At 36.0% G+C, this 12,720-nt stretch overlaps 1 protein-coding gene across 2 annotated transcripts in view; it reads left to right on the forward strand.

Moving 5' to 3' along the window:
- The window catches only part of VPS41 (VPS41 subunit of HOPS complex), a 211,182-nt gene that overhangs the window by 92,334 nt on the left and 106,128 nt on the right, over nt 1-12,720 (forward strand). For both annotated transcript variants that reach the window (XM_045389032.3, XM_005549755.5), the window contains exon 5: nt 11,868-11,942. In XM_045389032.3, coding sequence (XP_045244967.1) covers nt 11,868-11,942 — 75 coding nt within the window. The remainder of the gene's footprint in view (nt 1-11,867; nt 11,943-12,720) is intronic.

Below are 12,720 nucleotides of genomic sequence, written 5' to 3' on the forward strand. Positions count from 1 at the left end.
AGGTATTAAGAGAGATAGAAGGATAGGACTTAGTGACTTTTGATTGCTTGTTGGGGGTGTGAGGGAGAAAAATTTCTCTTGGATGACTCTTAGTACTCTGGCTTAGATAGCTAAGTGGACTGAGGGTCATTAGGTGAAATAAAGAATACAGAAGAAGGCACTGGTTCTGGAATTGACAGTTTGACATAGAGCTGTAGAGTAGTTGTTAATGTGAATATGCAGCTCTAAAGAGAGGCCTGAGCTGGATTGAAAATACTGCTGTTTAAGAGGCAGGCTGAGGATCTACAACCTGGAAGGGTGACTGAGAAGTTGTGAGTAGAGGCTGGCTGCGGTGGCTCACGCCTGTAATCCCAGCACTTTGGGAGGCCAAGGTGGGTGGATCATCTGAGGTTAGGAGTTCGAGACCAGCCTGACCAACATAGTGAAACCCTATCTCTATTAAAAATACAAAAATTAGCTGGGTATGGTCACGCATTCCTCTAATCCCAGCTACTTGGGAGGTTGAGGCAGGAGAATTGCTTGAACCCGGGAGATGGAGGTTGCAGTAGGCCAAGATCACGCCATTGCACTCCAGCCTGGGCAGCAAGAGCAAAACTCCATCTCAAAACAACAGCAGCAACAATAACAACAACAAAAGTTGTGAGTAGAAAGGCAGGAAGGAAATGAAGAGAAGTGGGTGTAATGGAAGCCAGTGGAGGAGAGTTTCAGGGGCCAGAAAGTCATGGGGACTGAAGGGCATCCACTGACTTTGAAGCTAAGAAGGCTTTAGCAACCTTTCCCCCAGCAATTTTGGTGGTGTCATTCAGGTAGAAGACCTATTTCTTGTCTACTAGTAAATGAACATAGGGAATGAAAGGAAATAGGCAGCTATTCCTTTGTATACCTTGGATGATTGGTTCCTTGGAAGTATCTTTTCTCATCAATTGGCAAAAATGGTAACTTGAGCAAGAGAATAGTGAGGCATGTGTATATATATTTTCCACATCCACGCTCATGAGGAATGAAGTACATCTGAGGCTGGCCAGCCAGGCTTCTTTGTTGGTTAAATGACTGTGACGCAATATAAACAGTATTTGTAATACAAAAATTGGTTCTTTTTTATTTCGTAGTCTGGCTCTGGATTCTTCCTAGATACTTACTCAATTCTAAGTGTAGTTATTTTAAAATCTAACTAAATATTTTAAATTGGTTTTAAATGAGAACAAAAGGGGGAAGGAAGATGAGTTGCTGCCAACACAGTGGCGACTCTCAGCTGTTCAGGGGCAGAAGGGCGAGGTCACGTGAGAAACTTGTGTACTTCAAGTGCAGGAGCGGTGAACTGGACCAGGGAGTGGGTGGGTCTGGTCCTTTTCACTGTCTGTTCCCGGGATGAAAACATTAAATGGTTTTACTGTTTCAATGAAGGAAGTCATCTCTTCTCACTTTTAAGCGAAAGCCAGCAGTCTGTCTGGTAATTAATATGATATTTCCATTTGCTAAGGGGACTGAAATTTTCAGCGTCTTAATTTTTGTTTCTTTCATTTTACATTTAATGTTTACTTTTGCATTACTTTGTTTTAATTCTGAACTCGTTTTTCATTATATGTTTAGTAATCATTGTTTCTGTTTTTTATGTTGAACATTTAAAAATCTTCATTTACTTAACATTTATAACATATCCAGAATTTAATATTGCTGTGACACAGACTAGGAGTGTATTCATTATTTTTTCTTGTAGGATTTTTGTTCAGTCTCTTTCCTAATATTTGTGATGATTGTTCACTTGAGAGCTAAAGTCTTCTCCCCCATTTCCCTAAGGGGAAACATATTGTAATAACTGTCGTTAAATAATTTCCCCACAAACGTGTGCAATAGGTTCATGTTTTTATAGCCTATTTTTTGGTGGGAAGGAGTACTGATGTGCTAGGTAAGAATGATGGATTTTGCTTTTGTCATTGGGCCCATAAATAACAAAAATATAACAGAAAATAAAAACATAACAATAGTTTACTTATTTTTTTACTCAACAGTGTTTATATAACTCATTGTTATCAATGCTGAGGGAAAAGAAAGTTGGAAGGAAGCAGTGGGTCAGCAGCATCAGTGTCACAAAGCAGTCAAGGATGGGAAGGCTGAAAGAATTCCCCGTTTGCTTCAGCCTCTGAAGTTCTTGGCAACCTTAGGGAGAGCAGTTGGCGATGGAAGGGTGGACAGCAGCTAGCTGCCATGCTACTCAGGAGTGGCAGTGATGGGAGGCCCCGGAGCACTGAGTGGATGGCTCTCCTAGGGAACTGGCTGGAGCCCTTCCATCTTCCCTTTTGCGTTTACTGAACCTATATTGTGAGACTTTCAAGAAAGCTTCATGAGAGTTCTCCAACTTCAGGATTGATTGTTTGATTAATATATTCTCCATCTTGAGTCAAAGAAGGGTTTAGTGCTGGAGAGGAAATCTTAGAGCAACTGAAAAGATTGGAGAGTTTATAGTTAAAGAATATACTGTTCTGGCCGGGCGAGGTGGCTCACACCTGTAAATCCAGCACTTTGGGAGGCCGAGGCAGGAGGATCACCTGAGGTCAGGAGTTTGACACCAGCCTGGCTAACATGGTGAAACCCCGTCTGTACTAAAATTACAAAAAAGTTAGCCAGACTTGGTGGTGCACACCTGTAGTCCCAGCTACTCAGGAGGCTGAGGCAGAAGAATCGCTTCAACCAGGAGGCAGAGGTTGCAGTGAGCCGAGATCACATCACTGCGCTCCAGCCTGAGCGACAGAGTGAGACTCTTGTTTCAAAGAAAAAAAAAAAAAGGATATACTGTTCTGGTTTTAAAATAAGTCAATGAGAAAATATTTGTATTTGTTTTTGTTTTTGTTTCGTTTCGTTTTGTTTTGTAGATGTATAGAAAACCTGCTATTAGGTGTGTTTTTCATAGGCTCCTTAAATCCAGGTGGAGGTCTTGCTTCCCTCCTGGGTACATCATCAGTGGAGAGTAAAATAAGCAGTAAAATGAGCTTTTCCCAAGTATGAAAGAACAGACGTTTGCTTTTCACACATGGAGTGTAAGTGTGGTGTGCTTGCTAACTGTGACTAAAGAGCATGAAGCTGCATAGGCAACCATGTGGATGTTAGGATTGCTAACTAGTGGGTCTCTGAGAGAACGAAAATGAAATCCTGGCTTCTATTTCTTATTCATTCCTCTCTGTGTCCGTGGGGATGCAGCATTTTTGAAGGAATCAATTATCCATTTGTTAGTCAGAGGAGCCTTACAAATTATACATTAGCAGATTGATTTCTTGGGTTCACTGTTGGGGGACTGATAGCTTAAGGTGGGATGATGAGGAGTGTCAAGGGAAAAGAAGTTGTCACAAAGAACACCATTAAAAGCAGCTTTCGAAATGACCGTGAATTTATTCCTATTGAAGAGCTGACATAATCCATACTAAGTGTATTTATTTCAAGCATCTTACATTAGGTAATTGATTATCACATGAGGTGTACATGTTGGTAATTTTGCCTTTTCTTTAAATTTAAGAACTCGAGACCACCTGTAGTGGACTTAGATTTAGAAGGTGTGTGCTAGTCCTTGCCCCCTCCTGCTTACTCGGACTTCTTTTTTTATTCCATTAAGGAAACATTTTTGTATGTTCTATAGTATCAGCTTGACATTATTGATTTTTGAACAAACTCACTTATATTGTCCAGAATTCCAAACATGTCTCCATTAGTAATAAAATTGTAGCTAATGGAAAATACAGCTGAGGCCATTTTTCTCTGGTCTTCTTTTCTCTGGTCACTCTCTCTTTCCTATATTTATGCCAGTATTACATCTTTGCAAACACACACCCCAAATTGTATGTTTAGATGTGATGCTTTCTGCTCATTGCTGTTATGGTGAAAGGTTTAGGAAAATCAGTCATTTTAGCTATGTAGAATCTTGTACTGGAAGTTTTCCCTCTATGTTTGGGAATATCCTGTACCCTTTCTGTCTTTCCTGTTGTTGTTGTTGTTGTTGTTGTTTTCCTGTCGTTGCTGTTTGTTTTTTTGTTTTCAGTATATAGAAATGACAGATGTGTGTAAGACATTTGTTTCTTTTATAGGAGGAATGATTATGGATGCCAGGCTAGTTGCATGCAACATTGACAGTTGTAATATTGAAATCCTCTTGTTTATTTGTTCTTTATTAAATGTTATGGAACTGTTATGGAAATGGAATGTGCATAGTAATGGTATTCAGTTATCACTCAAAAATATGCATGTGAGTTCCTGGAATCCTGGTTTTAAATATTATATTTAATATCTGGTTTCTTTTTGTTTTTAGATTAATGAATTCGCTACCTTGCCATATTTTAAAACTATCTTCTGATTAGAAACAAAATAAATATTTTTTTTGTAGAAATCTAGTAAAACATAGACAGGAGTAACCCAAACAATAATAACTTAGCACTCATATAACCAATGCTAATATTTGGGAGTATCTGCTTCCAGTCACATAGGTGATATACAAATACTCCAAATACAGTAATATTCGGTTAACCTGGAGTTAACCAAACTTCAAAGTTTGAGAGCACAGTTCTCCTGACAGCCAAATCTACCGAAGCCTTCTGACACACACTGCAAATTCTGGGGATTCCCAAAACCACCCTCATGTTTGATAGGTAGGAGACTCACAGAACTCACTAAAAGCTGTTGTATTAATGGTGCTTTATTACAGGGAAAGGATACAGGTCAAAAATCAGACAAAGGAAGAGAGAACATGCAGGCTACAGCATGGGAGAGTTTCAAATATAAAGCTTTCATTGTCCTCAGGATGTGCTACCCTCCTGGTATAGATGTGTGCTGTCCAGAGAAGCTCACCTGAGCCTCAGTGTTCAGGATTTTTATGTAGACTCTATTACACAGCATGATCGATTGAGGATTATTCATGTGGTTAATCTCAGCTGCCAGGTTGACTGACACCACTCTGACCCAAAGCCCCCACCCACTACATGATTGGTCTTTTTGCTTTGTCCAGCTCCCACACTAATATGATTGGGTATGGCAGGCCTACCCTAATGTCTGGTCTGGCCAGCCCCCTGCCTTTGACTTAAGATGTTCCTGTCTGTTACACAGAAACCAAGGGCAAAGACTGAACCTCACATTGGACAAAGCCAAATACCTTAGTACATAATACCTTTTTGTTAACTTAATTTCTAAGAATTATCATTTAGATGCTTTGCTTTTAGAAATTTAGATAATTTCTATTTTTTAGTATCTTACAAAAGAAACTTGTTGTGAAAAGGCCCTTGTGAAATAATCTTTCTGCTTCTCTTTGGTCATAATAGGTAATGTATATTTTAAATAATTTTGATACACATTTTCAAATACCCTTCAGAAACATTTTCCAAATTTGAATTATTACCAGCAGCATGAGTATCCTTTTTTGTGCTTCTTTACCAAAACTGTTTTTAAAAGTTTGCTATTTCCAAAGGTAAAATATATTGTTTTGGTTTTCATTTTGTTGTTGTTGTTGTTAAATTGACTCTTATTCTTGTTTACCTACAATTTATGCACATTGACTGTTTACTTGGTTTGATTTTGGTGACTAAAAAATTCAAATTTATTCAAAAATCACTCCAAAGAAAATTTTAAAATGTGTAATAAGGTACAAAGATGTTTGCAGTCTGCATGACATGGGGTAAATCTCCTTAAATATCCTTAACCTATAATGACTTCTTATAAATCAGTTTAAAAATTACAGACATCTCAAAAGTAAAATAGTTTCTGCTCCTGGATTCCTTCTTAGAACCGATAGCTTAAGACTGCAGTTTTTACTGATGTGTTAACTAGCTTTTCTCTCCAGTTCTATTTAAAGTGACCCAAGAAATGGAGAATATTTATACTTTCACTTTGAAACAGAGAAGGGAAGACTGTAGTAAATAATCAAGTACTAAATAATGTGATTGCATTGATTTTGAGGAGGCATAAATCAAGTATAATTTATAATAATTTAAAAGTAATTGCTAATAAGATAAAAGTAGATCAACATCATCTAATTCTTGGATAGAAAAGAAAAAAACTTGAGTAATATAGCAAATAATAAAAAATGAAATGGGGACACATAAAAACTGTAAAATAATGTAGTAACTAAGCCAATACTAAATGGATCAGATATTCTGTTACTATTAATTAAAGAAAAATAACCTTAGCTTTGAAGGACACATATTTTATAAAATGATGAAAGTGAAAAATAAAAATGTGAGCAAAATACACAGTAAAAAGCCAAACAGAAATCAAGTGTGTTGGCGGTAGAAATGTGACAAAAACTAGAATTTAGAGCAAAAGAGCATTAACAGCAGAAGGCATAGTATATTGATTACATTTACAAGTTAAAAGGAAGATTGAGTATAATCATTATACCCTTTGATATGCCAAATTATAGGGCATCTAATATCTGGACCAAAATTCATTTGAAATTCAAGGATAAATGAACAAAACTACAATTGGAGTAAGAAGTTTTTAAAACTTGTTTTTAATCAGTTTCGATAGATGAAGGAAGAAAACAGTAAGTATATAGAGAAATTAAATAATATAAATAGCATGATTTAAAAATACATATTTTGAGCCTAAAATGGAGAATATGCATTATTTTTGAAATTATATCTTAGGTTACAAAGAGAAATTATTAAATTTCTAAAAACAGATTTTATACAAACCACATCCACAGACCACAATTCATTCACACTAGACTTTATTAATAACTAGATTAATGGGCAAATACAGCATCACCATCCTTGGAAATGAAACAAAATGTTATTTTCTCAAAAAGGAAATAATTATTGTAATTACACGTTAACTTTTGTCCTTTGGTTTGTGGCCAGTGATAATCAAAAGCATTTTATTATATGACTGACAAATGAGTAATTATAATTATTAGGTAGTATATTAAAGTCTGGAAATTTCAAGGTGGTGAACAAAATTGTTCTAAAATAAAAAGGGAAAAAATTAAGGAAGAATAATAAGAAAGTAATAAAATAGAAAAATTTTAAAATAAAGCAAATTGATGAAAATATTGTTTCTGCAAAGAGGCCACCAGTACAGCGGATATACACCTGATAATGATAATCAAAGAAAAAAAGGAAACAAAGTACTTATACCTGTAAGATATCTGTATATTTGCAAATATGAAATAGGAAAAGTAATAGTACCTACCTTATAGAATTGCTGTGTTAAATGATGCATGTATAAAACTCATAGAATAGAGCCTGATGTATAATGACCATATAGTAAATATTAACTTAGTAGTAATAGTTTTACTATTTATTCTTAGTAGTAATCATCAGTATTATTAAAATAGTTAAAGAATAAAAAGTAAAATAAAAGTTATTTTCATCACTAATGAATTTAAAATGTGCTATTTTTTTTTTCTTGGAAAATATAAATGACCAGATTAGATTGAGAACATTTGAGTAGCTTGACAATTAAAGTGGAAGAAAATGAAAAAAAGATCTCAAAATTTAAGAAATAACCCATTAAAGATGTTGATCTCAGACATTTTTATGAGCCGGTTCTTTTTTATCTTCTTAAATTTTTAATGTTTATTGTGAAATGTAACTTTACATAAAACGTGTAGTAAAACAGATCGTCACCATGCAAACAGTCACAAAACTACCACTCGGTTGAGAATAAACCATGTGACCCTTCCTCATCACCGTGTTCTCTCTTCCCCTCAGAGGTAACCACTATACTGACCTTTATAGTAATAACTCTCTGACTTCTCCATTTTATTTTACAACCTGTATGTGCACCCCCTACACACTCTGGTTTTGCCTATTTTTGTATGTTGTGTAAATGGAATCACACAATACGTGTCAGGAATGAGGAAAGGATGCTTCCTGTGATTGCTGCTCCTTGAATAAAACTGTCAAACGAATGTTAAGACCTCTCAGGGGAAACATATAAAACTTTATTTAGAGATATCGAAGAAGACCCAAATAAATGAAGAAATGTTCCATGTTTGTGGATTGGAAGATTCAATATTACAAAGATAACAAAGGGAGAGCTCTCAACATTTTACCATTAAGTGCAATATTTTCCTTACCATTCAGAAGACATTCTTTAAGAGGTTGAGGAATTTTTCTCCTAGTGTGCTAAAAGTTTTTTTTTTTTTTTTAAATACCATGAATGGATATTGAGTTTCATCAAAAACTTTCTGTATCCATTGAGATAATTCTATGATTTTTTCTCATTTATCAATATAGAAAATTCGTGTTCATAGGTTAAATCAGCTTTGTAGTTTTGGAATAAACTTGGATTTTCTCTATAGGTTGGCTTTGTTAATCGTTTCTTTAGGATTTTTTCATTTATGTTTGTGGGTAAGATTTACTTGTACTTTTTCTTTCCCCTAATATTCTTGTTGAGTTTTATTAGTATAAGGTTATCCTAGTCTGTTAAAATGGGTTGAGGAGCATTTCCTTTTTATTTTTTCTCTGGAAGAATTTATGTTGAATTGGAATTTTTTATTCTTTGAACATTCTCTCATGAAGTTAATATTCTAGTTAGTGAATTTGAAAATAAATAAGTAAAAGATATGCTAAGATAGTGGCAAGTGCTAAGGAGAAAAAAGCAATGAGGAGTTATGAAATGTTTGGGTAAAATGTTGAACTTTTAGATTGGTTGGCCAGAGTCTCACTGAGAAGATGATTACCAGCACAGAGTAGGCAGAAAAGCATCCCAGGCACAGGGTGGACAAATGCAAAGGCCTTAAGGCTTGAGAAGCAGCAAAAGGTCATCAGGACTGGAGTAGAGAGAACCAGGGGGAGAGAGGATGAAGTCAGAAGTTGGAGGGAAGGCAAAGGCCAGATAATTTAGGACTGTCAGGTCATAGTAAACATGTTGGCTTTTTTCTTGAGATAGGAGGCCATTGCAGGGTTTTAAGCAAAGAAACGACTCTTATTAACCTGTTAACAGTGTCACTGTGCAGCCTTGGGATTGAGAACAGATTTCTAGGGGAGTCAGGGCAGGAGAAAGTCACTTAGTTAGGAGACAATTATGATAATCCCTACTAGAATGATGGACCAGGATAGCAGCTGTAGGGGTGGTGAAATGTGGTCCAAGTCTGAATAAATTTCATCAGAAGAGGTGATAGGAATTGTGAAATATTAGATATAGAGTGGACATAAAGACAGGAATCAAAAGTGACTTGAAAGTTTTTTCTCAGAGCAACTAGAAGGCATTAACTGAGGTGGGGAAACCATCAGGAAGAGCCCTTTCCAGAGGGAATATTGGGATCTTGGTTTTAGATATGTTTTAGATGAGGTGCATATTAGGCATCCAAGTACAGATATAAAAGAACTCATCTTAGATACTGGTCTGGAATAGGGAGAGGCCCAACGTGGAGATAAAAATGTAGGGGTCATTCCATGGCCTGGAGAAAATACTGTGTTTTGAGTATACATGTAAAAAAGAAGAGGCGCAAGGACTGAACCATGAGATGTGGGAGTCAGGAGTTACCAGTGGTGCTACGTGTTCCAATTAGGTGAAGTTAAGTTAGGATTGAACAAGGACCATTATGTTTAGCAGCATTGGGGTCATTTGATCTCAAAATTCACAAGAATAAATACTTGAGAAAAGCCAAAGAAAATGTGAAAAATTGTGACTGAGACTTACTAGATATCAGAACATACTGTGTACACCCTCTATAATTAAATCAATGCTGAATTGATATGGGAATGGACAGAGACCACAACTGAAAACCCAGAATGTTATGTGAAAATTAGCTGGACGTGGTGGCACCTGCCTGTAATCCCAGCTACTTGGGAGGCTGAGGCAGGAAAATCACTTCAACCCAGGAGGCAGAGGTTGCAGTGAGCTGAGATTGTGCCACTGCACTCTAGCCTGGTGACAGAGCTAGAATTCGTCTCAAAAAAAAAAAAAAAAAAAGAAAGAAAATAAATTCTGAAATGTGAAAGACTTAAATATAAGAAATAAAGTAATAACCATCATGCAGAAAAATAGGAGACTGCATATACAATGTCTGGATAAATATTATACTTCATACCCTAAAAATAGAAAAGAGCTCTTATAGATTGACAAAACAACAAACATGTTAATAGAAAAAAAATGAGTAAGAGAGGTGAACAAGCAGTTTACAGAAGAGCAAATTAATTGGCCAATAGACTTAAGAAAAATGCTTAAGTTTATTAGTAGTCAGGGAAATGAATCAATGAATATTGATTGTTGGCAGAAAAAAAGTGAAAAAAAAAAAAAACCTTCTATTGCTAATAGAGGTACGTGGGAAAAAGGATTCTCTTACCTTAGAGGTATGATTTTTCCCCCCATAATGTTGCTAATGTGATGGCACAAATGGTTTCCATTCAGTGAGAAACATGTTGTATTGAAAACTTTGGTTTATTTGCACTTGGAATACTATTGTGTGGTATGCATTCCTTAGTAGCACTGTGGCTGTAGACACTCACATAAATTCTTGAAGCCTCATTTTCCTCATTGTGAGATGGAGATAACCAGCCTTAGCTGACTACTTTCCTCTGGGGTTCAATAACAGATCTTGTATATGCCAGGTCTTTGGAAATGATATAATGTGATTTACAGAATATTAGGATAGGCCATGAGCTTTTCAATACCAGAGTCCAAGAACAAATTACATAAACAAGTATATAGAAAGAAAATCTACTAAGTGTAACTTGCAGTAAAGAAGAGCTTTGTAAAGAAGGCTTGATGTCTTAGTTGCTTTCATTATTGGGTGTCAGTTTTCTAAGCACAGAACAACGCTGTCCAGTAGAACTTACTGCAGTGATGATGTTCTGTGATCTGTATTCTTTCCAGTACGAGTCACATGTAGTCGTTGAACATTTGGCATGTGTTAGTGCAACAGAGGAACTGATTTATCGAATTTTAATTTAACTTTCAGTTTTAAAGGCTGCGTGTGGACAGTACCATATTGGACAGGAAACCTAGGCTGCACACACTTACTAAATTATAATTTGAGGCAGCTTACAACCAGATGCCAAAGAAATTACAGTCAGAGGTTTTTGGAGTTTATATTTGCCAAGACTAAAATCGATATTAAAAAATTGTTTGATGAACCCACAATCTGAATAAGGAAACTATTAACAGAAGATACTCAATTTGAGGAAGGAATTTATTCAAAGACTATAGAAGTTGAACATTTAGACTTCTCAGCCAGAAGTCCAGACATGCTGGTCTAGGTGCTTTCCCAGATCAGCTTTTGCTTTCTTTGTAGATTCTTTGCTGCCCAGTGCAGTATTTTTCACTCTTCCCAGGTTGTAGCCCTGACTCCTCTGTTTTCTCTGTTTTGATTCCCTGCTATGAGCTTCAGTTTATTCTTCTACAAAATGGATCAAATATCTATCTTCAAGGACCTTTACTCTTCTAACATTCTAGGAACTTTAAGGAGCTAGCTTATTTTTCATGGGCTGCATCTCAGGAGTGTTGCTCGTGTGGTGATTTAGGGATCAAGATGAGAAAGGATTTTGTAGCCAGGAGTCTCATCTCCATGTCGGAATGTCTTTCAGCAGCATCAATCAGTGGGTGGCCTTTTTGAGGTCTGGGAGCCTTGGTCTGCCCTGACCTTTGCCTACTTGCTCTATATTTTTCACTTGAAGATCCCAGATTCAACTTTGCATATTTACATTTATTTTATCAACAAGCCAAACCATTTTAAGGCTAAATATTTTTTAAAAACTACTTCGCAAGCTCATGTTGTAGCTGCTGTAGGCTTACTTTTCTTCTCATAGTTTCTACTGTGCTTTGTGTAAGATAGTTGGAAACTGTCATTATTTAATAAGAAAACAAAGAGTTTACTATTTTACAAAGAGCAAAGACATTTGATTGTTGATACATATGTTCATGAAGTTTCATCTTTTTCTTTTTAGAGTCCTGTGAAGATAAATCAGATTAGCTTGGATGAAAGTGGAGAGCACATGGGCGTGTGTTCAGAGGATGGCAAGGTATGGCAAGAATGTGGTCATGCTGAGAGTTCTGCTGTGGCGCCAGCCCCAGGTGATCGGAACAGCACCTTGCTTACTATATACCTGCATTAAGACAATCTTGATTATTCTTTCTGAGTATTGAACTTGCTTCTGATTGGTCATAATTAAAATAAAATATATTTTGCACAAATGTGCCTTAGGAAAAGTAATTACAAGAATGTCAATAATGTAACTTGTATTAAGCTGATTAACAGCTGTGGCAGGGTGACGTGTCACCTTAATGATTACTACCGTGCCACTTCTACTTCAGTGACTAGTCTGCAGTTCCTGCAAGATAGTAGTTTAATGCCTTTCTGCCATAAATCCACAAAATTGGATTTTGTGGGCATGATTTCTGTGGGCCAGTGGTTTTCATTTTCACACACAAGTTATGAATGTTTCTCTTGAATTATAGAATCTTTTGATAAGCAATCATAGTTTATCAGAAGAATAAAGTGTCTTACAATGGCCACATTAAATAAATGTAAAATCAATATATGTACAGTTTTCTAAAAACCTGGTGCCTACTTCCTCGACCAAGGACATACATCATTTGTGCAGTGTATAACTAACAATATCAGTGCTTCTTGCTGATGTTGAGCTGTGACATTTAATGGTTGTGGTGATTGATTTTCCACTTATAAGAATGTCTTTTTTGTTTTTAAGTCGATGGAAATCTTTTCTAATGTTGGTTTGCAATGATAAAATTCTAATGCACAGTATATTTAAGCTACTTTTCTAAAATAACAGTTTGAGA

This window comes from Macaca fascicularis, chromosome 3 (genome assembly GCF_037993035.2).
Source record: "Macaca fascicularis isolate 582-1 chromosome 3, T2T-MFA8v1.1".
Lineage (NCBI taxonomy): Eukaryota > Metazoa > Chordata > Mammalia > Primates > Cercopithecidae > Macaca > Macaca fascicularis.